This window comes from Medicago sativa, chromosome 6, assembly GCF_051527215.1.
Source record: "Medicago sativa cultivar Bolivia chromosome 6, Bolivia_mono, whole genome shotgun sequence".
In the NCBI taxonomy this organism is placed as follows: domain Eukaryota; kingdom Viridiplantae; phylum Streptophyta; class Magnoliopsida; order Fabales; family Fabaceae; genus Medicago; species Medicago sativa.
The window spans coordinates 1,274,985-1,302,502 of record NC_140754.1 but is presented as its reverse complement, the minus strand read 5'-3'; the positions used below and the strand labels follow the sequence as shown (position 1 = coordinate 1,302,502).

At 34.5% G+C, this 27,518-nt stretch overlaps 3 protein-coding genes and 1 pseudogene across 4 annotated transcripts; 3 read left to right on the top strand and 1 right to left on the bottom strand.

The window, feature by feature from the left end:
* Nucleotides 1-389: 389 nt before the first annotated feature.
* On the top strand, nt 390-1,508 carry LOC146911898 (uncharacterized; annotated as a pseudogene).
* A 7,879-nt stretch (nt 1,509-9,387) lies between these two features.
* On the top strand, nt 9,388-15,755 carry LOC146911897 (uncharacterized). Its single transcript, XM_085718233.1, has 3 exons — nt 9,388-9,784; nt 12,773-13,051; nt 14,353-15,755. The coding sequence occupies exons 1-3, from the start codon at nt 9,503-9,505 to the stop codon at nt 15,475-15,477; spliced, it is 1,686 nt and encodes a 561-aa protein (XP_085574359.1). The 5' UTR covers nt 9,388-9,502; the 3' UTR covers nt 15,478-15,755.
* A 2,224-nt stretch (nt 15,756-17,979) lies between these two features.
* On the bottom strand, nt 17,980-21,363 carry LOC146911896 (uncharacterized). Of its 2 annotated transcripts, XM_085718231.1 has the most exons (3): nt 20,947-21,070; nt 20,041-20,319; nt 17,980-19,402 (listed from the first exon to the last, which is right to left on the bottom strand). In XM_085718231.1, exons 2-3 carry the CDS (start codon nt 20,218-20,220, stop codon nt 18,194-18,196), a joined length of 1,389 nt encoding a protein of 462 aa, XP_085574357.1. In that variant the 5' UTR covers nt 20,221-20,319; nt 20,947-21,070; the 3' UTR covers nt 17,980-18,193. The 2 variants fall into 2 exon arrangements, with proteins under 2 accessions (XP_085574357.1, XP_085574356.1); XM_085718230.1 differs by having other exon boundaries at nt 20,041-21,363.
* Nucleotides 21,364-22,605: 1,242 nt separating this feature from the next.
* Nucleotides 22,606-25,923, top strand: LOC146911895 (uncharacterized). Its single transcript, XM_085718229.1, has 4 exons — nt 22,606-22,814; nt 23,112-23,237; nt 24,037-24,303; nt 24,773-25,923. The coding sequence occupies exons 2-4, from the start codon at nt 23,175-23,177 to the stop codon at nt 25,703-25,705; spliced, it is 1,263 nt and encodes a 420-aa protein (XP_085574355.1). The 5' UTR covers nt 22,606-22,814; nt 23,112-23,174; the 3' UTR covers nt 25,706-25,923.
* Nucleotides 25,924-27,518: the final 1,595 nt, after the last annotated feature.

Genomic DNA, 27,518 nt, shown 5'->3' with positions numbered 1-27,518 from the left:
TTGTGTTATGTCAAACCACAAATTCTAAGTTTACTATGTTTTAGTTTGCATTTTCTTCATTCTTTCTACGCTTAGTTCCTGTCATTTTTTTTTTCATGTAAAATGCTATCTCCATCTTACATTCTAGTATTTCCTATTTATTTTGTCAGGAAGCTGAAAGAAAACAAAGAAAAAGACAGTCCAGCAAGGAATCAGCTAGGAGAGCTAGGTTACGGAAACAGGTACATACCAGACCATGATTTGTGCAATACAACAGATTTTTGTTGTCTTGTTACAAATATTTTATCCTCATAATTTCATAATATATTGAAATGTTTATGAGTTCTATTAGAATATGTCTATATTCATTGTTTCACTTGTAAATATTGATTAGTCTTTCATTAGTATTGATTAGTCATTTATTAACCATGAATCACAATTCATGAGCCTTTCATTAGTATTGATTAGCCATTCATTAGCCATGAATTACAATTCATGAGAATTGTTTTAATTTCCTAAATAGGTTTGTAAACAGTTGTATATATTTTCACAAATGATATCAATACAATCAGGGAATTATAATCTTATATGGTATCAGCTTTCTTTTTGATCCAGTAACCCTAAAATCATCAAAACCGCCGCCCCCTTTCCTCACTTATACAATGGCTGAACCTAATTCCCCCCAAAATAATGTTGATGACACTTCATCAGCAACCAGCCAATCTACTACGGCGGTGAAAACCACCATCCATTCCGCTTTCACCGTTAACAATGTCAAAACCATCATTCCGGTGACATTGGACAATGATTCCAACCTTTATCTCTCTTGGTTTGCACTTTTTTTGGTGCAAGCACGTGTCCACAACCTGCTCGATCATATCATCCCCCCATCTGATGAAAAAGCCATCCACGCGGCAGCCGATCTTAAAGCCAACGATTCTGACCTTTGGAATCGTCTTGATGCTGTTGTGTTGCAATGGATGTATGCAACCGTCACACAGGACATCCTCAATTCTATCCTTGTGATTAACGATACTGCCGAAGCATGTTGGAATCGCATTGCTGCTATGTTCAATGACAACAAACACTCAAGGGCTGTGCAACTTGAAAACCAGTTTAGCAACACCAATCTTGAGGATTTCTCTTCCACCAAGGCTTACTGTAACCGCCTCAAACTTCTCTCTGATTAACTTGCAAATGTCGATTCTCCGGTTTCCAATACCCGTTTGGTATTGAAAATGATTTTTGGACTCACCGACATTTATGCCGGAATTGTGACCTACATCCAGCAACATGACCCTTTACCAACCTTTGCTGCTGCCAAATCCAGATTAGAGTTCGAAGAATCAACTATTCTTCAACGTGCTGCTCGTGATTCCTCCTCTTCAACACCAGCGGCACTTGTGGCTAACACCACCACACCACTGACTGATGTCTCTCCTCCGTCCTACTCCATGAGCAACGGGCAGAACCGCAATAATTCTCGCGGTCGTGGAAAGAAAAACAACCGCAACAACAACGGTGGCTGAAATAATGGAAGAGGTGGTCGTTCTGGTGGTTGAGGACAACAAGCACCATGGCAGCAACAATGGACACCATGGCAACAATGGGCAGCTCAATGGAACATGCCACCATGTCCTTACCCTACTTACAATTGGAACCGGTCTAACAATACTGTCCCACAAGGAGGAATTCATGGGCCAAAACCACAAGCTGCCCTTAATGTGAATGCACCCACTCCAACTGATATTGAGAATGCTATTCACACCCTTAATCTTGCTCAGCCAGATCAGTCGTGGTATATGGACACCGGTGCTACCTCTCACATGACATCCTCCCTCGCAAGGTAATCTCTCGTCTTATACTAAATTGAGCAAATCTAATAAAATCATCGTAGGAAATGGTCATTCAGTTCCAATATATGGTCTAGGTAGTGCATACATTCCCTCACCCCACCCCCCTCTTATCCTAAAAAATGTACTACATGCCCCTAATTTGATTAAAAATTTAGTATCTGTTTGTAAATTTACTACAGATAATAAAGTTTCAATTGAATTTGACCCGTTTGGTTTTTCTGTGAAGGACTTTCAGACGGGGACGGCTCTAATGAGATGTGAGAGTCGTGGCGACCTATACCCTATTACCACCAGCACCATTTCCACAAATAAAGTCGAGCCTACATCATCCTTTGCTGCTTTGTCGTCATCTCTTTGGCATGATCGCTTAGGTCATCCAGGAAAACAAGTTTTAAATTCTCTTAGACAAAATAAATTGATTGAATGTAATGATTCTAGGAAAATACATTCTCCTTTTTGTCAATCTTGTCCTCTTGGTAAACATGTTAAATTGCCATTTATGAATTCCCATAATCATAGCTTGTTGCCTTTTGATATTTTACATAGCGATGTATGGACATCTCCGATCTTAAGTTCGTTAGGTCACAAATATTATGTTTTGTTTTTGGATGATTACTCAAAATTTTTGTGGACATTTCCCATTTCCCAAAAATTTCAAGTATACTCTTGCTTTCAAAAACTTCGTGCTTACATAAACACACAATTTCAAAAGGAAATTAAAACCATTCAGTGTGACAATGGTCGTGAGTATGTAAATAACAATTTTCGAAAAATATGTGAAACCAATGGAATTCATTTTCGTTTGTCTTGCCCATATACATCTTCTCAAAATGGAAAATCTGAACGAAAAATACGTTCCATTAACAATATTATTCGAACTTTGTTACTTCATGCATCGTTACCCTCATCATTTTGGCATTATGCTCTAGAAATGGCAACCTATCTTTTGAACATTTTACCTGGTAAAACTATCAATTTTGAGTCACCTCTTAAAATGTTATATCAAAATGACCCATCTTATTCTCATTTACGTGTGTTTGGATGTTTATGTTATCCTCTCATTCCTTCCACTACAATACATAAACTTCAACCTCGCTCTACACCATGTGTCTTTCTTGGGTACCCGTCAAATCATAGAGGTTACAAGTGTCTTGAGTTATCTTCAAACAAAATTATCATTTGTCGTCATGTCATATTTGACGAAACAACTTTTCCTTATGCAAAGATACACACTCCTAAACCCACAACATACACATTCCTAGATGATGATTTATCACCTTACATCATCAACCACCTCTTGACTCAAACTCAATCCGACCCAAATCAAAGCCCACTGACTCATCAAATATACCAGCCTTCCTCACCAACTTCGAACCACCAAAACACTCCACCTAATCTTAATTCTTCATATCAACCACCCACCTCCCCTTCTCCTACAACACGGCCCAGCCCTCAAAGTTGTACCACACCTCTTTCCCATACCTCAGTTACACCATCACACTCTCAAATTACAAACCAACCATCACCTCCTCTTATTTTCCAACCAGTTTTACAAACAGACACCAAACCGGTAACTAGGAGTCAACATGGAATTTTTAAGCCAAATCCAAAATATTGTGGCCTACACAACCATGTTGCCAAATCTCCGCTACCTAAAAACCCAGTGTCTGCACTTAAAGACCCAAATTGGAAAATGGCCATGGATGATGAATATAATGCTCTTATTAAGAATAAGACGTGGGACTTAGTACCACAGCCACCTGATGTCAATGTAATAAGATCTATGTGGATTTTTAGACATAAAGAAAAATCTGATGGTTCCTTTGAGAGGCATAAAGCCCGACTTGTAGGTGATGGTGCAGGTCAACAGGTTGGCATTGATTGTGGAGAAACATTTAGTCCAGTTGTTAAACCAGCAACAATTCGGACTGTTCTTAGTATTGCTATGTCAAAATCTTGGCAAATTCATCAATTAGATGTAAAAAATGCTTTTCTACATGGCGAGCTAAAAGAAACAGTGTACATGCATCAACCGTTAGGCTTCAGGGACCCGACAAATCCACATCATGTGTGCCTTCTCCGTAAATCTTTATATGGTCTAAAACAGGCTCCTAGAACTTGGTACAAACGATTTGCAGATTATGTTTCTTCAATTGGCTTCTCTCAAAGCAATTGTGATCACTCTCTCTTTATCTACAAGAAAGGCACTCATATAGCTTACCTCCTCTTATATGTGGATGATATTATTCTCACTACCTCTTCCGATAATTTGAGAAAATCTACCATTTCGCTACTAAGTTCAGAATTTGCTATGAAAGATTTGGGACCCCTACACTTCTTCTTGGGTATTGCAGTCACTCGCCACTCCCAAGGTCTATTTCTCTCATAAAAAAAGTACGCAGAAGAAATTCTTGTCCGTGCTGGCATGTCATCTTGCAAACCCTGCCTCACACCGGTTGATACAAAACCAAAACTGAGTGCAACTGATAGCTCTCCATTTGAAGATCCAACTCTCTATCGAAGCCTTGCAGGTGCACTTCAGTATCTCACTTTCACTCGACCAGACATTTCTTATGCAGCACAACAAATATGTCTCTTCATGCACAATCCCATGGAAGCTCACATGCACGCTCTCAGACGTATTTTACGCTACATTCGAGGCACCATTCATCATGGTTTACATCTTTATCCATCATATACTTCCTCCTTAATTTCTTATACAGATGCTGATTGGGGAGGGTGCCCCGACACTAGACGTTCCACCTCTGGTTATTGTGTGTTTCTTGGGGATAACCTACTCTCATGGTCGTCCAAAAGGCAACCCACATTATCTCGATCTAGTGCTGAAGCCGAATACCGTGGAGTTGCAAATGTTGTTGCTGAATCATGTTGGTTACGAAATCTACTTCTTGAGTTACATTGTCCTATCCACAAAGCCACCATGGTTTACTGTGACAATGTAAGTGCAATATATCTTTCAGGTAACCCAGTTCAACACCAACGAACGAAACATATTGAGATGGACATCCATTTTGTTCGTGAAAAGGTAGCTCGAGGTCATGTTCGCATTCTTCACGTTCCCTCAAGATATCAAATTGCAGATATCTTTACCAAGGGTCTTCCCTTAATTCTTTTTCAAGATTTTAGAGACAGTCTCAGCGTTCATCAACCTCCCGCTTCAACTGCGGGGGAGTATTAGAATATGTCTATATTCATTGTTTCACTTGTAAATATTGATTAGTCTTTCATTAATATTGATTAGTCATTCATTAGCCATGAATCACAATTCATGAGCCTTTCATTAGTATTGATTAGCCATTCATTAGCCATGAATTACAATTCATGAGAATTGTTTTAATTTCCTAAATAGGTTTGTAAACAGTTGTATATATTTTCACAAATGATATCAATACAATCAGGGAATTATAATCTTATAAGTTCGACAATGGTTGAATATGATCAAAAATCTAAAAAATGGTGTTGGTTCATTTCCATTTTGGATCTCATCTTTTAGTCCCAAAGTTTATTTTTCTTTCTAAGTCCTTATTATAACTTTATTTTAATAAATTATTAAATGTTATAACTTTATTTGGAACACGATTGTACGTAGATACATGATTATGATTATACATGGTAGGGCTTTACATCTAACTATACATGATTATGATAACAATCTAAATTTTATTTGTGCTTCTTCTTCTTGACCTTTTTTACATCTCTTGTGAATTTTTCATGGTTTCCTCCTAGAAACACCTTTATCATTTCTTGAACTTTATACTTCATTTAATATTCTCATTATTTGTGTCTTGGCAGGAAGAACATGAAGAGCTATTAAAAAGGATAGAAATTCTTAAAAATGAAAATTCTGCCGCAACAAAAACGCTAGTTACATATTCTGAGGAATGTCTGAAGCTCACCGATGAAAACGATTCCATTGAGGTCCATCATTTTAACTTTGTTCATTTTTATATCATTCATTCAACAAAAAATACTTGTTTGGTTTGAGAAAATATTTTCTACTTTCACTTTTAATTATAATTACAATAATGTCTTCATTTTTTTGTAATATTTGCATGAGAAACATTAGGGTTTATACATGAAGGTAGCCAAGTTCAATTTCTTAGATGAAAATTACTACCTCCGGTCCTTTTTATAAGAGACAAATTGGCCAACTAAAGTTGATGTATTTGGTTCATAATGTAGACTAAATACATTAGCTTTTGTTGACCCATTTGTTTCTTATTCAAAGCTTTTGATGTTACTTTATAAAGTTAATTATGAATTTATGATTATTGTATTGTGTTTCTCATTCTCAATGCACTCTTTTCCAAGGTTGTTACTAATTTGAGTGTGATTTGTTGGTGGAACAGAAAGAGCTGACTGAGATGTATGGAGCAGAATCAATTGCAGTTCTATTGGCCATGAAACCTACTTAACATTGTTTCTGGTGGACTCACAATAAATAGTTTAAGATAGGGACCATCTTATAATTGATCAGAATCTATCTCTTTATTTATTTTTTATTTGGGTTGGACTTGAGTTTTGACTCTATTTAAGTTCTTAATCAATAGTAAATATTAGACTATTATCTTCTTATCATCATATTGATTAATTTTAAAGTATCATTTCTCATTGTTTTTTTAAAGATCATTTCTCGTTGTTAAAACGTAAAACTACAATAAGGTTTTCTGTTAAAAAATAAAGTCGTGTTTTGTTTGGGATCCTAATCAGCGTTTCATATTAAGTTTCGTGTTTTGTTTGGGATCCTAATCAGCGTTTCATATTAAGTTTTTAAGTTTAGTTTAATTCATTTTTGCAAAACCAATTTATAAGTAATAGGTGTGATTTGAGGTTTTTTTTTTTTTTCCGATGTATTTCTTTACGTCCGACACTATTGAATTTAATGTGTTGATGTAAATTTTAGGTGGCTCATAACTATATATATATATATATATACACACACACTCTAATAGGATCATACAGATGAAATTTCTTCTCATAGGTAAAATAAACTTTAGAGCTTGATTGATAGAAAAATTCCGGAGTTTATCTTGATTAATTGATAAAAGTCGTGAATCATGTACATAATCTTCTTATTTAAAATAATTGACAAACTAATTTTTAACTAATTCTTAGTTACTAAACAAACTAACATAATCTATATTCGTAAGCAAAACTAATTTTCTAGAAATTGATTGTTGTCTTACATTTTCATTGAAACATGAGATAAAATTTTCACATTATTTGATGATCATGTTTAGGTTAACCAAACTTGTTGAGTTTACATACATTGTAATCCCATTCAGAAAAGATAGTCAAACAAAATTAAAATGAAAATGAAAGGAAATGGAAGAGAAAAGGTGAGAATGAGGTTTTGAAATGTTAAATTGGGTTAAGGATAATTTCTTCAATATAAAGCTTTTCAATTAGGGAAAAACTGAACATCTTTTTTACTTTGAGAATTTTTTGTTTGGTACAATTAGGGAATTTTTTTTTTTTAGATAGATATATGATCATAACTATTGAAATTTCATTTACACAAGTAACGAGCACAGATTTAAACCTCATTCATGGTACCTGACCTAACAATTTTGATAATTTATGTCGGTTGAGTTAGGATATGTAGACGAAAAAAATTATTGAACACATCATAAACAATAACTTTTTTGTTAACTCGGCTCCCCATGAAAGTGGCTTTAGAAATCTTAAGCTTGATGGGAGATAAATAAAGTCTAAATAAATATTGTTACATCCACGATCATTTGTCCTTTGTAAAATTTAAAAATGTCAGCAACACACACTTTTCAACACACATTTTTTGATTGGTTAAAATTTAGGCCAAATACCTCCCTGGGTCCTTTAAGTTTCACGTTTGTTTCAGATAGGTCCTTTAAGTTTCTAAGGTTTCAGATAGGTCCTTTAAGTTTGAAGTTTGTTTCGGATAGGTCTTTTAAGTTTCTAAGGTTTCAGATAGGTCCTTAAGTTTCGAGTTTGTTTCAGATAGGTCCTTTCTATCAACCTCCGTTAAGCCAAAGTTGGTTTGATAGAAAGGACCTATCCGAAACAAATTCAAAACTTAAAAGGACCTATCTGAAACCTTAAAAACTTAAAGGACCCATCCGAAACAAACTCGAAACTTAAAGGATCTATCTGAAACCTTAGAAACTTAAAGGACCTATCTGAAACAAACGTGAAACTTAAAGGACCCAGGGATGTATTTGACCTAAAATTTACATACGACCCACATAATTTGGTGAAACTCATATGAATTTTAATCAATATTTATAATAATCCAATGGGTATGATTAATTGACCATGTATAATTTTTTGGGTTAAATATGTTTTTGGTCCCTATAAATATACCAACTTTTCGTTTTAGTCCCTCTAAAATTTTCCTTCAACTTTTAGTCCCTATAAAATTTTCCATCTTCACTTTTGGTCCCTCTTTTAAAGTAAACTCATATGTAGAATACATATTTTTGAATAAAATTTTGCAGAAAAATTCATAATATTATAAAAATCTCTCCCAAAAAAAATTAGAATTTTTTAACAAAAAATGAATTTAATATGAATTTTTATATGTTTGACGGTTAAAAATTCATAATTAATTTATGTTTTGTTAAAAAATTCTAATTTTTTGTGGGATTTTTTTTTACAATATTCTACACATTTCTGCACAATTTCATTAAAAAATACAAAATTTAACTTAAAAATAAGGACCAAAAGTAGTGATTGAAAACTTTATAGGGACTAAAAGTTGAATGAAAATTTTAGAGGGATTAAAACGAAAAGTTGGTATATTTATAGGGATCAAACACATATTTAACCCTAATTTTTTTCGACGCATAAGTGGAAAAAGATCTATGAAGCCCGGATTTTCCAAAATGGTGCCGTACCCGTATCGGATACGTATCGGATACCGATACTCCGCGGATACTCCCGGATACGTATCCCAGAAGTATCCGAATGATTTAATTTAATTTTTATTTAAAAATATATTGGATACCTTAAGGATACATTAAGGATACTCCCGGATACGTATCCCAGAAGTATCCGAATGATTTAATTTAATTTTTATTTGTATTTTGATCACAAGTATTAATTTTTGTAAATTGGGATCATTATATTGGCCATTACTTGAAAAGGGTGACTATCTTCATACTACCTTGGTATCATCATAGTGCATGTTGTTTATATGGTATGTTTTGGTTTAAAGGATATCTTAGTTGGTGAATGGTCCATTGTATTTTGACTTGGTGTAATTAGTTTTAAGATTTCACGCTATTTATTTTTTGTGCGTTTATGTCTAATATATATATATATATATATATATATATTAAAAAAAATTGTAAACGTATCCAAGCCGTATCGTATCCTAAATTTGAAATTTTTGACGTATTCGCGTACCCGTATCCGTATCGGGGCTTCATAGAAAAAGATACTACAAAGATGTTTTTTATTTCCTTAAAAAAATGTTTTTTTATTGTATAGTATTATAGTATTATTTTGGATTTTGGATTAGAAGGTGTAAGAAGGAAGAAAGTAAAGAACTAAGCAAACGCGCGTTTGTTAAAAGAGCTTTTTCAGTTCTCTTATCATTCCACGTTTTAAGCGCAAACATAACTTAACATTCCTCAAACAATTCTCAGAAGCTTTTTCATTGATCAATGAATACGACGTCGTTTATGGACAAACAGATAATGGATCTAAGCCATGGAGGATCATCATCTTCCAACAACAACGATTTCATCGACCTTAACAAGAAGAATCGTGAACAACACGAAGAAGAAGATGAAGAAGATGATGATTCGTTAATTCATCACAAAAATGGCGGTGGAATCAAAACCGATGATATTGTTCCTAGCTACGATTTTCAACCCATTCGTTCACTTCCTGATAATTCTTCTTCATCCTTTTCCAGACCTTGGAATTCTGATTCCAATTCCAAAGTAATTCTTACTTTAAACCCTAATTTCGATTACAATTATTAATTAATAATGTTATTATGTTGTGTTTTCTGCTTTAATTGATTAATTATGGTTAATTAGGTTTTTATTTTTATTTTGAGAGTTTAGATGAATGGTTTAACTTTTTTTTTGGATTTGATTACTATGTAAGGCTTTGTTTAGATAAACAACTTAATTTGAAGTTTATATCTTAGGTAAATGCTTATGATAGAATATTATGACGCAATTTAATCCATGTAGCCGACTTTACTTAGTGAGATATGGCTTGGTTGTTGTTGTATAGCATTAGGGTCTGTTTGGATTGGCTTATTTTAGAGCTTATGCAAAGCAGCTGATGCAAATAAATAAGATAAGCTTGTTAAGGTAGATTAAGAAAAAACAACTTATGAATGTACAATTTTCGTTAGTAAGATCTTATGAATTAACATAAAAGCTTAATTATTTGCATAAGCTTTTCTTCATAAGCTTAAAATAAGCTCAATCCAAACAGGCCCTTAGTGCTTATGTGTAAACTATTTCTATAACAAAAGATAAAGTAAAGTTAGATTGTTTTTGTATAAGCTATCTTGGAGAGCTTAAGTTGTTTTCATAAGTTCTCCCAAACAGTCACAAAACTTATGTCAGTAGCCCGTACTTAGTAGATAATCTCAAACAAGCCAATCCAAACAGGCCCTACGTATATAAATTTATAAGAGTTTTTTTTTCTTTTTTTTTTTCTTACAAGTGAAAACTATTAGCTTATTATAATTGAGAAGTAGTTGGCAGAGATGGTTAGACCTTTCGCTCACAATAGCTGGGGTGTGGGTTATACTCTGGAATTTCGTAAGTGATAATTTATACGTAAATTCTATTATAAATCATCAATGGGTCTATACCCTGGCATTGCTTGAGAGTGTGCCTCCCCTATTCTAAAAATCCGTCGACCAAAAAAAATTGAGAAACTCTTGGAGGTGCAAAGGTAATCTAAATTGGCCATTAGTTGATTAGTTTGAAGGATATGCACTTAAACCAGTTTGACACTAACATCTAATGAGAGTTTGTTATGTTGTCAAATAGTTGGTATAGTGGCGCTATAGCATAGCGGAACAACAAACTGCTATTGTTATGTGATACTCAATTTAGTACACAGTATTGTCAAATAGCGGCTGTAGCAGTGCTGTAGCACTGTAACATAGCAGAATTTGAACAAACTGCTATTTTCCGCGTTTTACAATTGACAACAATTTGTAAACCTAATTTACACAGTACATGCCCCAGTATTTCTTAGACGGTTAGAATAGAAATAGATTGTTAAGTTTTGTTTAGTATAATTGGCTTTGAGGTTGTCTCTCTGTTGGACTTGCTATTTGCTGATTGTTATCCCACCTTGCTTGAAGTTAGTGCTTAATGGAGGAGGTATACGCATGCTTGTTTTTTGTTGTTCTTAGGATAATGCTAGGGAGGGTGAGCCGGTGAGGCTCATTGGGGGTAATGACGAAGCAAATAAAGAAAGTGTTTGTTGTATTTAAAAGGCTTTGAACATTTAATGCTTCTGAAAATATGGGTCTTACTTACATAAGGGCAACTTTTAGGAGTTTAAGGAATGAAAACTGTGTTAAAAGGCAAGTTCTATATGACAATGATTCTGCCTTAGGATTAGTTGGGAGTCGCAAGATAGTAAAACATAGGATCGTAACATATATAGTAATACCTATAAATGACAAATTCAAAGTTTACTTGAAACTGAAATTTCATTACCATAGCATCCGAAACCACTCATAATTAGCCATATACGTAACTTAAGGTGTGCTAAAGTTCAAACATAACCCAGCCAGAAGTCCACAAAAGAAATACTATCTCTACCTTCAGCCCCACTAGAACCTTGCGTGGAAGCCATCTTTCAATGATACAAAGTAAAGGCAGCACAGAAGACAGAGGTTCGAGAGAGATGGAAAAGGTTCAAACTACAAATAGGGAAAGATGTGAACTTCTGAATGGAGAAGGTTGAGAGAGATAAAAACTTCGAGGCAGGGTTTCTGAAGTACAGAAAAGGTCAAACAACACGATATAGGGGAACAAGGTCGCGAAACCCGACCAAACAACAATCTTTCTCAGAATTGATTTAGATTGAACGATCTCACCATTTTTTTGCGTGTTGTTGCTCACAATCACACTGTGATGTCACATAGTTGTGATCTTGCATGCGATTTTGACTCGTTTAAGGGTTTCAAGACTGTAAGATCGCGATCTTACAATTTAGATTGCAATCTATACAACAATGGTTAAGGACTCAAAAATAAAATTTTACTGAAAACTGCAGATTTAGTAACTAGCAGTGCATTGTATGTTTTGATTGCTAATAAAAACTTTCTATTTCTTGATTTGTTAACTTGAACGATTTGAAAATTACAACATTATGTACCTTGGTAACTTAAAGAAATTATTTTTCATCTTAATATCTCTTTTGTAATCTTTAACAAGTGTCTAAAGTCACTTGTTAAAGTGTCTAAAGTCACTTGTTAGCAATAGTGAAATCCTTTTTAATATTATGCAAAGTTGAATAAGTGCATGGTAAAAAGTTCATAAAGAAAATAAAAGATAAGTTTGTGTGAGATCTGGAAGTTTCAGCATTGAATGTTAGGATGTACTTCAGTTTCAGAGTTAGCTGATTACTGTTATCTTAGTTATTTGTTTAAGGCTTACTTTTTGAATTGAACTTTTTCTGTCAATTGTGTATTAGCTGATTACTGTTATCTTAGTTATTTGTTTAAGGCTTACTTTTTGAATTGAACTTTTTCTGTCAATTGTGTAGTTTGAATTGACATATTACTTCGGCTCTGCTTTGGGGTGTTTCAATGTTTCATGTATTAGACTAATTTGGTGATCATATGTAGCGTTGTGTAATACATATTAGGCATTAATAATATATCACACCATCTTGGTTTAGGGTTTTCTTCATAAATATGAAGTTTTCATCCTTATTTTGTGCAGAACTACGGTTCTTTGGATTCTTTTGAACCTGCAAAGGTGACTGTAGAAAAGAACCAGAGTGCTTTTGATGCTTCAATTTTGTTAGTGATTGATCGAACAATGAAGAAACATATGGACAATTTGCATCATGTTCTAGAAGGTGTTAGTGCGCGGTTAACCCAAGTAGAAACCAGAACTCACCATCTTGAGAGTTCTATGGATGATTTGAAGGTATCTGTTGGAAATAATCATGGAATCACTGATGGGAAATTGAGGCTGTTAGAGAATATTCTTTCTGAGGTATTTTATCAATCATGCGCCCTCCTGCCCAACTTCTAACATTAATTTCTGGCAACATTTGGTATATCAAATGAATTCTTTTTGTTGATGCAAATATTGGTTGTGTCTGCATGTATGCTCTCGTGTAACCAGTCTTAAGATTTCCCATAGTTTATCAAAACAAATATATAATTAATAGTTTAGTATCATAAATAGTTTAACCTTAAAATTTTCGGTTTGCAGTTTGGGTAACTATACTTGGTCACATATGTTTTGATACCATGCTAAAAATCAACTATAAACTAAAGCTTTAGGTATCAGGACAACAAACAAATTATTTTCTATACTTCTCTATCATATACTACTATACTAGATTAGTGGTTTTTGAATTATTAATCGAGTTGTCACTTTAGTTAACTTTGGGGGCGCTTTAGTAATTTATTATGTTTGTCACTAGTTGGGGTTCTCTCTCTATAAAATTGCCATAACTTTTGTATTATGGCCGCCCATTTGTGCATGTTGGCTGGGGAAATGGTGGTCATTCATGGGGGACCTAGGGGATATCAAGGTTGTATATATAATTATATATAGTTGGAGTGTCTTCTCTTCCATTTGTGATGATACCTTTCTTTTACAATGTTTTTCCCCACACAATATAGCCTCACAGGTTATGATATTATGATGCGAGTTATGTTTCTGCTGCAAGTCTATCGTTTACAACTCATATGGCAAACATATGTTTGTGCACTTTTGACGCATAATACTGAAAATTTTGTGAATGTGGTGGTTGGTTTACCACTCTTACATTATTGTTTTCATCATGAAAGGTTAATCATAAGTCTCTATTTGTATGCTACATGATTGAACTTGATACTTATTATTTTAAATTTCTTTAATGGGGAATCAAATTATTAGGACGTGTTGAGCTGAATTAGCTAATTCAGAGTTTTATTTGTTTTAACATTGAGACAGACAATACAACAATTTGATTTAGAAACCTAAGAGAAAGTAACAAAGGCTGCATTATTTAATGGTCAGCCAAAAAGGAACACATTCCATTGTTTTGTAAGGTCAACACTTGAAACTGCTCAGCAGTTATCCTAAATGAATGAAGAAAACGACAAAGGAAAACAAATTATTTGGATGATGGGCCATAGAGAACTTTATGCATATGCTACCTGTGAGAAACGATAACGCTAATTTTAATATATTTGTGTTTTTACATACTCGGACTTTATCTATAAGCTTTAGTTCATATTACTACCGTTTATTCTTATTCTGGTCCTCCTTTTACTCTTTTGTTTGACATACAACATATACAGGTGCAAACAGGGGTGCATGATATCAAGGACAAACAAGATATAATGCAAGCTCAGCTACAACTGGCAAAACTACAAGTGTCTAAGACGACAGAGCAACAATCAGAAACTCAAACCCGTGCCACATCAGATCCTGTGCAGCAAACTTCATCTGTATCTGCATCTGCTCCCCTGCAAACTCAACAATATCTTCCTTCGTCTTATAATCTTCCACAATCAATCCCCGTGGTTTCTCCCCCTAATGCACCTCCTCAACCTCCTCAACAAAGTTTGCCACCTCCAGCTCAACTTCCAAATCAATACTCTCAGATCCCAACCCCAACCCCAACTGTTCCTCAGAGAGATCCATACTTGCCACCACCTGTTCAATCTCAGGAAATTCCAAATCAGCAATACCAACTGCCTTTAACTCAGCAGCCACATCCTCAACCAGGGGCACCTCCGCATCAACAATATCAGCAGACCCCTCATCATCAATACTCTCAGCCACCGCCTCATCTACCACCACAACAGCCACCGCATTCATCTGGAAATCCACCTCAACTGCAATCTTCCATGGGTCACCATCTAGAGGAACCACATTATGTTCCTTCTCAGACTTATCCTCCCAATCTCCGCCAGCCACCATCTCAGCCACCCAGCGGACCTCCTCAACCTTCCCAACAGTTCTATGGAACACCGCCACAAGGATATGAACCACCATCGAGTAGACCTGGTGCGAGTTACTCTTCTGGATATGGTACATTATCTGGGCCTACTGAGCCATATCGATATGGCGGACCACCTCAATATGGTAGTAAACAGTCACAACTACCTAACGCTTCGGCGGCTTCCAGTGGTGGAAACGGTTACCCACAGCTCCCTACTGCCCGCGTACTCCCACAAGCAATACCTACTGCATCTGCAGTAAGTGGTGGTTCAGGTTCTCCTGGAGCTGGTGACAGGGTTCCTGTTGATGATATAGTCGACAAAGTTGCCACTATGGGATTCCCTAGAGATCATGTGAGGGCAACGGTTCGGAAGCTGACAGAGAATGGTCAAGCAGTTGACCTAAATACAGTACTGGATAAGCTTATGAATGAAGGTGGTGGTGATATGCAGCAACAGAGAGGTTGGTTTGGTAGGTAACGCGGCATTACTCAATTGAACTTTGTATAGAAGTATCGCTTCTTTCGCTATGATGGTTTATGAGGAAGGGGGACTATACTTGTTTTGCTTTGAAGGTTTATGAGGAAGGGGGACTTCGTGGGTGGATTGTGCTAATTGAATATTTTGACTCCTTTTTTTTACCATTTTGTTCTTATTTCTTTGATAGTTGAAACTGTAATGTTTTCTTGTGGGTCCAATTCATGACTATCTTGATCTTGTGCTGTATATTTTTCAATAAATAAAAGTGGATTTGGTAAGTAACTCTGAACTTTTCAAATTTCTGCCACACAACTAACTGTTAGTAGATTTGATGGTTAGTTTCCACGTTATCTTTGATTTTGGTTGATCCATCTTGAGGTTGGTATTGTGGTTATATATAATCAAGCAAAAAGCAGATGTAATGGACTATGCTAGATATAATTTTGCCTTCTATTCTGGATGCCTTACCAACTTTTATTATGTATAAATAGAAATAACCCTTTGTTTTTTAACATAAGAGCATCCCCTCATTTTCTACAAATTATAGTATAATTGAAAATCATGATATTATTCGTTATATGTATGTGCCAACATTTTCAGATTGCTATTGGATGTCCTTTTTTTTTTTTTTTTGGATAAGAAAGTTCAAGTTAGGTTCTAGGAGGGTAGGAGTTTACCAAAGATCATAGCAATTTTAAGCTTCTGAGAACATTGACAGAAGTATTTATAGATTACTCGCAAACAGGGTATGTTCATGGCTTCAAGCTAATGACAAGTTATGGAATATGTACCAGACTTGGTGATAAAACTGAAACTTAATTCGTGCAGAAATGCTAAGTAAATTGAATTTCAAGTTCAATGATTATATAGACAAATTTTTGTAATATAGTTGCTGAAGTTGAGTTTTATAGCAAAACAAACATAGTCTTCTATATAGTTGGCTGAGTTTCAACTTATATATGAATTTAGTTGGCTGCATTTGAACTAAGGGAAGGGGTTGCTTTTTATTTTTTTTATTTTTTTTGGTACAGAAGAGGGCAAAAGCCCAGGGAAGGGGTTGTTTTTCATTACTATGATTGTGATTTGACAATGAAGAATATAATGTTTGATTAAATGTCTAAATAGTTTGTGATCGTTATTATTATTTCCTATGTGATGCTCAATTATCAATCTTGATTGCGTTAGTTATGTATTAGTTAGAAATAAATTATTTCGAGAATACTCATGCAGCCAAACATTTTTACAACCACAAATTTTCCACATGAAATTTATGTTATTAGATTGAGCATTATGTTGTTTCCTCCTCAGTCCTCTCTACTTTTGTCTCTTGTCCCTTCTTGTTTGTCGCCAATTCATTCGTCCAATAGTTACTGAGCATGTCATGGTTTTTCATACGCATTAGCAGCATAAGCATCCATTCAAATAAGCAAATTTTTTTTCTTTATGATTGATGTAGTTAATTTATAATATAGAAAAAATCCATCAATTATCTAAAAAAAAAAAAAATTAGTTAGATCATAACTAATCTAACTAATCTATACATCAATTAACTAATCTCTAACAACTCCTGCTAATCTATATTATATAGATCACAACAACTATACATTTATACTAATGAACCATCACATTCTTTGTGATGATCCTCTGGACCTCTATGACGATCCTCTTGAGGTTGATCCTCTAGACATGTAGTATAAATTATTCATGTTCAAACAAGATTCAGTGACTTTAAGGTGGGAAAGTCACCGTGACTTTCCCACATTAAAGTCACTGAATCCCAATCCGACCACCTAAAAAACTTAAACTCATTTTATTTTGGTTCCTTAATCCTTTCCCTCTCTCAAAGATTCCATTGAAGTTACTACTTAAGCTTATCTTCATGTAAGAAATCATAAAAATTATTCATCCGATAGAGAAATCATAAAAATTATTCATCCGATAGTATAGTTCATTTTATCACCTTTGTGTGCCTGAACCTATTTTCAGTGTAATAAACAATCAAAATAACCTTGCTTATGCATATTGATAACAATTTTATTATGGATGGAAATTAGTTGCATCATTGCTAGGGAAAGATATATGCATTCTTAATTTTCACAGTTCTAATCCCTACAACAAATTAACTTACATTTACATTACTAAAAGTAGTAACATTACTTGTAGTTGGCACTTTTATATTCTCAAAACTTCCATGAACATATTCCAACTTATATTACTCAGTCAATTGCATAATGAGATGGTAACAGTAACCCAACTTACTTTTCGATCACCCCGCGGTTGCGGATTCAGACAGTTCAATAAAAATCAGACAACTCGTAAATAGTCAATTTAGTACAGTCGTTTCAAAACAGTCGAAATCTTTTGAATGTGTATTTTTCCGACTATATGCAACATTAAAACATATGCTTCTACTTGAATATAACCACAATGTACTTATTAACATAACAACCTCATGATGTATCAACCCAAATCAAAGATAGACTTTTTTGTTCATTGAAAATATACAGAACAAAAACAAGATAGTCATTGATTGGACCACAAGAAAGCATAATAATGTCAACTATCCAAGAAATAAGAACAAATGGTAATTAAAAAAAATACAGAAAGTCGAAATATTCAATTAGCACAATCCAACCAAGAAGTCCCCCTTCCTCATAAAACCTTCATAACGAAACAAGCGATACTTCTATACAAAGTTCAATTGATTAACACCATGTTACCGACCAGACCAACCTCTTTGTTGCTGCATATCACCACCAGCTTCATTCGTAAGCTTATCCAGCACTGTATTTAGGTCAACTGATTGACCATTCTCTGTCAGCTTCCGAACCGTTGCCCTCAATTGGTCTCTAGGGAATCCCATAGTAGCAACTTTTTCGACTACATCAACAGAAACCCTGTTACAAGCTCCAGGAGAACCTAAACCAACACTTACAGCAGATGCGGTAGGTATTGCCTGTGGGAGTATGCGGGCAGTTGGGAGTTGTGGGTAACCACTTCCACCAATGTAAGCCACCGAAGCAGTATGTAGCTGTGGTTGTTTACCACCATACTGAGGTGGCCCACCATATCTATTTGGCTCAGCAGGCTCAGATAATGTACCATATCCAGAAGAATAACTAGTATCATATCTACTTGATGGTGGTTCATATCCTTGAGGCGGTGTCCCATACTGAGGAGGCCTGCCATATCGATTTACCTCAGCAGGCCCAGATATTGTACCATATCCAGAAGAATAAATCGCACCAGATATACTCGATGGTGGTTCATATCCTTGGGGCAGTGTTCCATAGAACTGTTGAGGAGGTTGAGGTCTGCTGTGTGGCTGAGATGGTGGATGGCGGATATTAGGAGGATAATTCTGAGCGGGTGCATAAGGTGGTTCCTTTAGATGATTTCCCATGGAAGATTGCAGTTGAGGTGGATTTCCGGATGAACGTGGTGGCTGTTGTTGAGGTAGATGAGGTGCTGGCTGAGAGTACTGAGAATGAGGGGTCTGCTGGTATTGTTGATGCGGCAGCGCCCCTGGTTGATGACGTGGCTGCTGAATTAAAGGAAGTTGGTATTGCTGATTTGGGATTTCCTGAGAATGAACAGGTGGTGGCAAGTACGGATCTCTCTGAGGAACAGTTGGGTTTGGGATCTGAGGGAGTTGATTTGGAAGTTGAATTGGAGGTGGTAAACTGTGTTGAGGAGGTGCATTAGGCGGAGAAACCACATGAATTGATTGCGGAAGATTAATAGGTGACGGAAGATATTGTTGAGATTGCATGGGAGCAGATGCAGAAACAGACGAAGCTTGCTGCACAAGATTTGATATGACACTAGTTCGAGTTTCAGATTGCTGGTCTGTCTTGGACACTTGTAGTTTTGCCAGTTCCAGCTGAGCTTGCATTATATCTTGCTTGTCCTTGACATTTTGCACCTGTATATTTTGTATGTCAGACAAGAGAGTAAAAGAAGGACCAATATGAGACTAAACTCTAAGAAAGCTTATAGAGTCACAATTATAAACCAACAGTAGCATGTACAAACATAACTATATTAAAGTTAGCGTTATTATGATTAACTTGCAGCAGAAACATGACTCAAATCATAATATCATAACCAAAGAGGCTATATTAGGTGGGGGAAAACAATGTAAAAGAATGGCATAATAATTGTTGGAAGAGAAGATCTTCCAACTACAATCCTGATATCACCATCGTTTTCTAAGCCGCCATGCACAAATGGGTGCCATATTGCTATAGTGAAGCCATGTTTAAGTTTAAGTTATCGCAATTTTATAGAGAGAACCCCATTTAGTGACAAACTTAAAGGGTTAACTGAAGTGACAACTTAAGACGATAATGTTTATAGGTATTCATGATACTAAACCATTAATATTATATTTGTTATGATAAATTACGGGAATGTTTATAGGTTGCACGAGAGCACGGACGCAGACGCAGCTGGTATTTGCATCAAGCAAAAGAAATCATTTGATATACCAAACGTTGCCAACAACCTGATTGATAAAGTTCTAGAAATTGAGGGCAGGAGGGCGCATGATTGATAAAATACCTCAGAAAGAATATTGTCCAACAACCTGAATTTCCCATCAGTGATTCCATGATTATTTCCAACAGATACCTTCAAATCATTCATAGAACTCTCAAGATGGTGAATTCTGGTTTCTAGTTGTGTTAACTGCGCACTAACACCTTCCAGATCAAGATGCAAACTGTCTATATGTTTCTTCATTGTTTGATCAATCTTTAACAAAATTGTAGCATCAACAGCACTTTGGTCGTTTTCTACAGCCACTTTGGCAGGTTCAATAATATCCAGAGAACTGCAATTCTGCACAAAATAAGATGAATACTCGATATTTATGAAAATAACCCTACACCAAGATGGTACATTATATTATTAATGCCTCCTGTATATATTACACAAAGCTGCATATGATCAGCACTTTATTCTAACACGTGAAACATTGAAAACCAAAGTAATATGTCAATTCAAACTACACAATCAAGAGATAAACTCAGATTCAAGAAGTAAGCGATAAACAAATACAACAAGAACCGAGCTTTATCCCACTAAGTAGGGTTAGCTACATGGAAGTAAGCGATAAACAAATAACTAAGATAATAATATCCGCTAACTCTGAAACTGGAACACGTCCTAACATAGTAGCTTTCAATGCTGAAACTTCCAAGTCTCACAAACTTACCTTTCATTTTCTTTTAAAACTTTTTTAGTTTTTACTATTCATTTATTCAACTTTGCATAACTTTAAAAAGATTCGTTCCAACACAGATATTAAGATGAAAATCAAATTTCTTAACTTGCCAATGAACAAAATGTTGTAATTTTCAATACGGATCATGCTAACAAATGATGAAACAATATCCAATTCAGATTACTTTCTCATCGAACCACCATACTCGTTGAGGATTTATAATAGATTTATGTATAACGTACCAATTGCAAAACTCCGCACTAGTAGAACCCAAGTCACAACTGGTGTGATCGGAAGGTCTAACCATCAGCCTCTAATGATTTGACTCTCCTCAATAAAGAATCCTCAAGTCTTATCTCTACATTCCTAAACAAATTACAGAATTAGATTATTATTTTTCTTAAAATAGCCATAATAATTTTTTTATTAAAACAATAACCATAATTAATCACAAAAAAAATCTCAAAAAATCAAATTCAATTTCAACCACATAACATAATAGAATAACAGTACACAATTATTATTCCAAATCCACACTCAAACTCAAAGAAGAAAATTATTTCTCTATAAAAAAATAAAAAATAAATACTATATTACCTTGGAGTTACTAGGTGCTGAAGAATCAGAAAGTGAAGGATTTGGTTGAGAATCATAGATGTCACTAGAATCTTCTAATTGCTACTTGATTTAATTTCTTTTATAGAACTTCCAATTTTTGGTCCGTAAGTTTAGCTCAGTTGGTCCGGAGCATAATTTATGTAGGGTCGGGGTTTGAACCCCGGACACCCCACTTCTCCGCATTTAATTGTGTGAGCTCTGGCCACTAGACGAAAAAAAAACTTCCAATTTTTGTTTTAAAAAAAAAGAAGACTAGTCGGAGATATAAATTGACAATCATGTTCTTTTGTTTTCAATAGATTCTTTTTATCCACGCTAAAAATAACCACTTTTCTCATTTTTCTCTCTTCTCTTTCTTTTCACTTAGTTTTCATGATTCACTCGAGTTTTATCACAAATTGGAAGCTCATTCTTCCAACAAATCTCAATCTGCAGCTAGTCATGATTAGATTTTCCTTATCTATGAATATGCTCAAAATGGTTGACTCATCAGCCATTTATATGATCCTCAAAATAAGGGTAAGATCTTGCTTTAAAACATATGTAAAATAATTATAGAATAACTGATCATACCAATTAAACTCTTGCTTTTAAACGAAAATCAGAAGTGCTATGACAGAAATGAAATCAAGTAACAACTAGAAGATTCAAGTAATATCTACAAGATTTGAGAAGTTTCACACTAATGTTCACGTTACACTAATTTGACTCTTTGTTATTAAGCAAGTGTACCAGTCAATTATATGCCCTGGCACTGCGTATTATTTTTGGACCACAAAAGCACTATTTTTTTTGTATTTTTCTTTTAAGAAATTGATATTCGAACCAACAATTCACCGTCCACCAGGATGTCTCATTCAAAACTAGAGCAATGATTTTGTATAGATTTAATCTATTAAAATTGACATCGGGTAAATTGAACTCGATATTTTGAAAGAAACTCACTCTATGATCTCAAACCAACCATTATGCACCGTTCTAAGAGTATTGTTGATTTAATTATCTTAAAAATTGTTTTGAATATATAAAATCGAAGTATTTAGTATATCATTCTCTATACAAAAGTTTTGTCTTTTGTTTTCTTAAACAATAATCTGATTACTATTATAAATAAATCATCGTTTTTTAAATTTATTGAATAACTTATCTCTAAAGTGTATATGTCCAAGACAATAGCATGTATCAAATTTTGTTACGTAACTTACTCATGTCTATTTTTTTTTTTTTTTTTGACAAAAACTTACTCATGTCTATATAAACTGTTGGTATATACTTTGAGAATTATTCAAAAATAAAGTATAGTATATACTTTGAGAGAAATATTATGGCAACTAATTACAATACGTCCATTACCATTTTGCACAATTCCAAAATATTTGCAGCAAATGATTCGTCAACTCACAACAATGAAAGAATCAAATGTGACAACAACTATCATTCTCAACTGAATTCTTCACTCCCTGATTCTTCAGCAAATTGGAATAACTCCAAGGTAGTTCATATTATTTATATTTTATATATAGAAATATAACTTTCTTCTTTAAGTTTGTGTTTGTGTGTGGATTTGGAATAATAATTGTGTGCTGTTATTTTACATTGCTTGAAATTGAATTTGATTATTCACATTTTTTTTTTTTTTGTGATTAATTATGGCAACTACTCATGTTTAAGACTTGTTCATAAAATTATGTTATGTGGTTGTTATTTTTTTCTGATTGATTTTGGTTATTTTATAATGAAATAATTATGGCTATTTAAGAAAAATAACCTTATTTCTCATTTTTTTTAGGTATGTAGAGATAAATTATGGCTATTTTACGAAAAATGGGAGTCAAATCACTAAAGGCAGAGGATGTTTAGACCTTCCGCTCACACCAGTTGTGACTTTGGTTCTACTCAGAAATTTTACAAATTGGTAGGTTATACTGAAATTCTATTATAAATCTTCAATCGGTGATAAGGTAATCTGAATTGGAAAGTGGATGATAAGTTTAATGAACTCATATATAAGTAACAATTCTTTTTTCAGGTTTATTGAATAACCGGTGTATCTAGTCTATATTATAAACCATATACATTAATTATTTAGTGTAAAACTACTTTACATAGTTGATTAGAATAAAAATAGATTGTTAAGATTTGTTTGGTATAATTGGCTTTGAGGGTCATTGGGGTAATGATGGAAAAAGTACAACATAGTAACTATCAATGCATCAAATGCTTTAATTTTAGCATGGCCTGTGTTGCAAAGTACAAAACTTTGTTCATTGGTAACTTAAGAAACTTTATTTTTCATCTTAATATATCTCTTTCTTAATCTTTAACAAGTGTTAAAGTCGCTTGTTAGCATTTTTCTTAAAGTATCTGGAAGCATTTAATAAAGTGTATTGCATACTCTTTAATCGGTGTCTTCATCGGACTCATAAGTGAAATCCTTGTGAAAGTTATGCAAAGTTCATTAAATTTACTGAGACCTGGAAGTTTCGGCATTGAATGTTATTTGTTTATTGCGTACTTGAATCTGACATTTTTTCATTGATCACCATATTACTTTGGTGTTTCATTGGGGTTTCAATGTTTCACATGTTAGAATAATGTGGTGATCATATGCAGCTTTGTGTAATATGTAGGAGCCGAGGCGTTAATAATATAATGTACCATCTTAGTGTAGGGTTATTTTCATAAATATCGAGTATTCATCTTATTTTGTGCAGAATCACAGTTCTCCGGATACTTTTGAACCTGCAAAAGCGGCTGCAGAAAACGACCGAAGTGCTGTTGATGCTACAATTTTGCTAGAGTTTGATCGAACAATGAAGAAACATATCACAGTTCTGGAAGGTGTTAGTGCACAGTTAACACAACTAGAAACCAGAATTCACCATCTTGAGAGTTCTATGAATGATTTGAAGGTATCTGTTCGAAATAACCATGAAATCACTGATGGGAAATCGACGCAGTTTGAGAATATTCTTCGCGAGGTATTTTATCAATCATGCTCCCTCCTGCCCCCAACTTCTTGAGTTTTATCAATCAGGTTGTTGGCAACATTAGGTATATCAAATGAATTCTTTTGCTTGATGCAAATATTTCATGTGCTGCGTCTGTGCTCTCGCGCAACCTATAAACATTTACCGTAGTTTATCAAAACAAATATATCATTAATAGTTTAGTATCATGAATAGTTGAACCTATTAACAATATTGTCTTGATTGAAGTGTTGAACTGTATTTGACAATTCAGAGTTACATTTGTTTTAACATTGAGAATTGAGACATAGACAATGCAACATTTTGATTTAGAAACCCTACGAAAAATAAGCAAGGGCTGAATTATATAATCATCAACGCAAAAGGAACACATTTCATTTTTTACAAGATCGACCTTTGAAATAACTCGTATTTTGTATAGTTGTCTCATATTGGTCCTTCTTTCACTCTTTTGTTTCAGATACAAAATATCCCGGTGCAAAATGTCAAGGAGAAGCAAGATATAGTGCAGGCTGAAGTGCAACTGGCAAAACTACAAGTGTCGAAGACAGACCAACAACTTGAAACTCAAACTAGTGCCATATCAAATCTTGTGCAGCAAGCTTCATCTCTTTCTGCATTTGCTCCCCGGCAATCTCAACAATATATTCCTTCACCTATTAGTCTTCCGCAATCAATTCACATGGTTTCTCCCCCTAATGCACCTCCTCAACAGGGTTTGCCACCTCCACCGCTCCTGCAATCTTCCATTGGTCACCATCTAGAGGAACAACATTATGTACCTTCTCAGAATTATCCTCCCAATCTCCGCCATCCACCATCTCAGCCACACAGCATACCTCAACCTCCTCAACAGTTCTATGGAATACCGCCCCAAGGATATGAACCACCATCAAGTATATCTGGTGCGAGTTATTCTTCTGGATATGGTACATTATCTGGGCCTGCTGAGCCATATCGATATGGCAGGCTGCCTCAGTATGGCACACCGCCTCAAGGATACGAACCACCATCAAGTGGATTTGGTGCTAGTTATTCTTCTAGATATGATACATTATCTGAGATTGCTGAGCCAAATCGATATGGCAGGCCACCTCAGTATGCTGGTAAACAACCACAGCTACATACTGCTTCGGTGGCTTACGTCAGTGGAAGTGGTTACACACAACTCCCAACTGCCCACGTACTCCCACAAGCAATACCTGCCGAATCTGCAGTAAGTGTTGGCTCAGGTTCTTCTGGAGCTGGTAACAGGGTTTCTGTTGATGATGTAGTCGAAAAAGTTGCTACTATGGGATTCCCTAGAGACCACGTGAGGGCAATGGTTCGGAAGCTGACAGAGAATATTTTGATTCTTCTCTTTTTATACCATTTGTTCTTATTTCTTGGATAGTTGGTTATGCTTTCTTGTGGTTCATTTAATGACTATCTTGTTTTTGTGCTGTATATTTACAATGAACAAAAAAGTGGATTTGGAAAGTAACTCTGAACTTTTCAATTTTCTGCCACAAAACTATATGTTATCAGATTTGGTGGTAAGTTTCAATGTTATCTTTGATTTGGTTTGATACATCATGAGGTTGTTAACAAGTACATTGTGGTTATATTCAAGTAGAAGCATGTGTTTTAATGTTGCATATAGTCAGGAAAAATACACATTCAAAAGATTTCGACTATTTTGAAACAACTGTACTAAATTGACTATTTACGAGTTGTCTGATTTTTATCGAACTGTCTGAATCCGCAACCACTAGGTGATCGAAAAGTAAGTTGGGCTACTGTTACCATCTAATTATGCAATTGACTGAGTAATATAAGTTGGAATATGTTCATGGAAGTTTTGAGAATATAAAATTGCCAACTACAAGTAATGTTACTACTTTTAGTAATATAAATGTAAGTTAATTTGTTGTAGGGATTAGAACTGTGAAAATTAAGAATGCATATATCTTTCCCTAGCAATGATGCAACTAATTTCCGTCCATAATAAAATTGTTATCAATATGCATAAGCAAGGTTATTTTGATTGTTTATTACACTGAAAATAGGTTCAGGCACACAAAGGTGATAAAATGAAGTATACTACCAGATGAATAATTTTTTTATGATTTCTAAAATGAAGATAAGCTTTAAGTAGTAACCTCAAGGGAATCTTTGAGAGAGGGAAAGGATCAAGGAACCAAAATTAAACGAGTTTATGTTTTTCTAGGTAGTCGGATTGGGATTCAATGACTTTAAGGCGGGAAAGTCACGGTGACTTTGTGTCTATCTCTCTCTTTATATTACTTTCTCTCTTGTCTTTTTATTATTGCTTGCATCTTTCTCTTTCATAAAACAGATAAAATTACACTAAAGTCATTGTGACTTTCCTGCCTTAAAGTCACTGAATCCTGTTTGGACTTGAATAATTCATACTAGAGATCGAGAGGATCATCACAAGGGGTGTGTTGGTTCATTAGTGTAATGTATAGTTGTTGTGATTTATATAATATAGATTATCACAAGTTGTTAGAGATTAGTTAATTGAGTCACTTAGTTAAAAATTAACCTGGCATATAGTTTACTTGCTAGTCAAGTAACCATAATTAGGTAAAGCTTTCCATCGTGTATATAAGAACACAAGAATGGAATTCGATATGATGTAGAGTGTGAATCATTGTTGATTACATTGAATAGAGAATAAACATTTTACAATTCAATAACCATTTTTCCCTCTTTTCTCTCTAATCCATTTTTCTCTCTTCTCTTTCTTTTCACTTAGTTTTCATGATTCACTTGAGTTTTTATCACAAATTGGAAGCTCATTCCAACAAATCTCAATCTGCAGCTAGTCATGATTAGCTTTTCCTTATCTATGAATATGCTCAAAATGGTTTACTCAGCAGCCATTTATATGATCCTCAAAATATGGGTAAGATCTTACTTCTAGGGTTAAGTGTTTTTTTTTACTAAAAATAAAAAAGTGGATATATCAAGTGTGAGTAAAATGTCTTATTGGATGAAAAAGTGGATATTGAACATTTTATAAGTGTGAGAACTCATAAACCTAATATTTAAAGTTTTTGGTAAACGTGTAGTGTCTCTCTCACTTATATGATTATTTAATGTCTAATGTGATGATCCTCTGCCGCATCATGATCCAACAAAGAATATGAAGTGTTAAATGAGTGTGTGAATTAATGGATATATTGCTGAATAAATTCAAT

What these genes read in the sequence shown, in the direction of transcription:
- LOC146911895 (XM_085718229.1), top strand. Translation starts at nt 23,175, where the DNA reads ATGTTTAGACCTTCCGCTCACACCAGTTGTGACTTTGGTTCTACTCAG. An exon ending in CTCAGAAATTTTACAAATTG is followed by an intron (nt 23,238 to 24,036) that starts GTAGGTTATACT and finishes TATTTTGTGCAG; the next exon opens with AATCACAGTTCTCCGGATAC. An exon ending in TTGAGAATATTCTTCGCGAG is followed by an intron (nt 24,304 to 24,772) that starts GTATTTTATCAA and finishes CTTTTGTTTCAG; the next exon opens with ATACAAAATATCCCGGTGCA.
- LOC146911896 (XM_085718230.1), bottom strand. Translation starts at nt 20,220, where the DNA reads ATGAAGAAACATATAGACAGTTTGCATCTTGATCTGGAAGGTGTTAGT. An exon ending in TGGACAATATTCTTTCTGAG is followed by an intron (nt 19,403 to 20,040) that starts GTATTTTATCAA and finishes CAAAATATACAG; the next exon opens with GTGCAAAATGTCAAGGACAA.
- LOC146911897 (XM_085718233.1), top strand. Translation starts at nt 9,503, where the DNA reads ATGAATACGACGTCGTTTATGGACAAACAGATAATGGATCTAAGCCAT. An exon ending in ATTCTGATTCCAATTCCAAA is followed by an intron (nt 9,785 to 12,772) that starts GTAATTCTTACT and finishes TATTTTGTGCAG; the next exon opens with AACTACGGTTCTTTGGATTC. An exon ending in TAGAGAATATTCTTTCTGAG is followed by an intron (nt 13,052 to 14,352) that starts GTATTTTATCAA and finishes CAACATATACAG; the next exon opens with GTGCAAACAGGGGTGCATGA.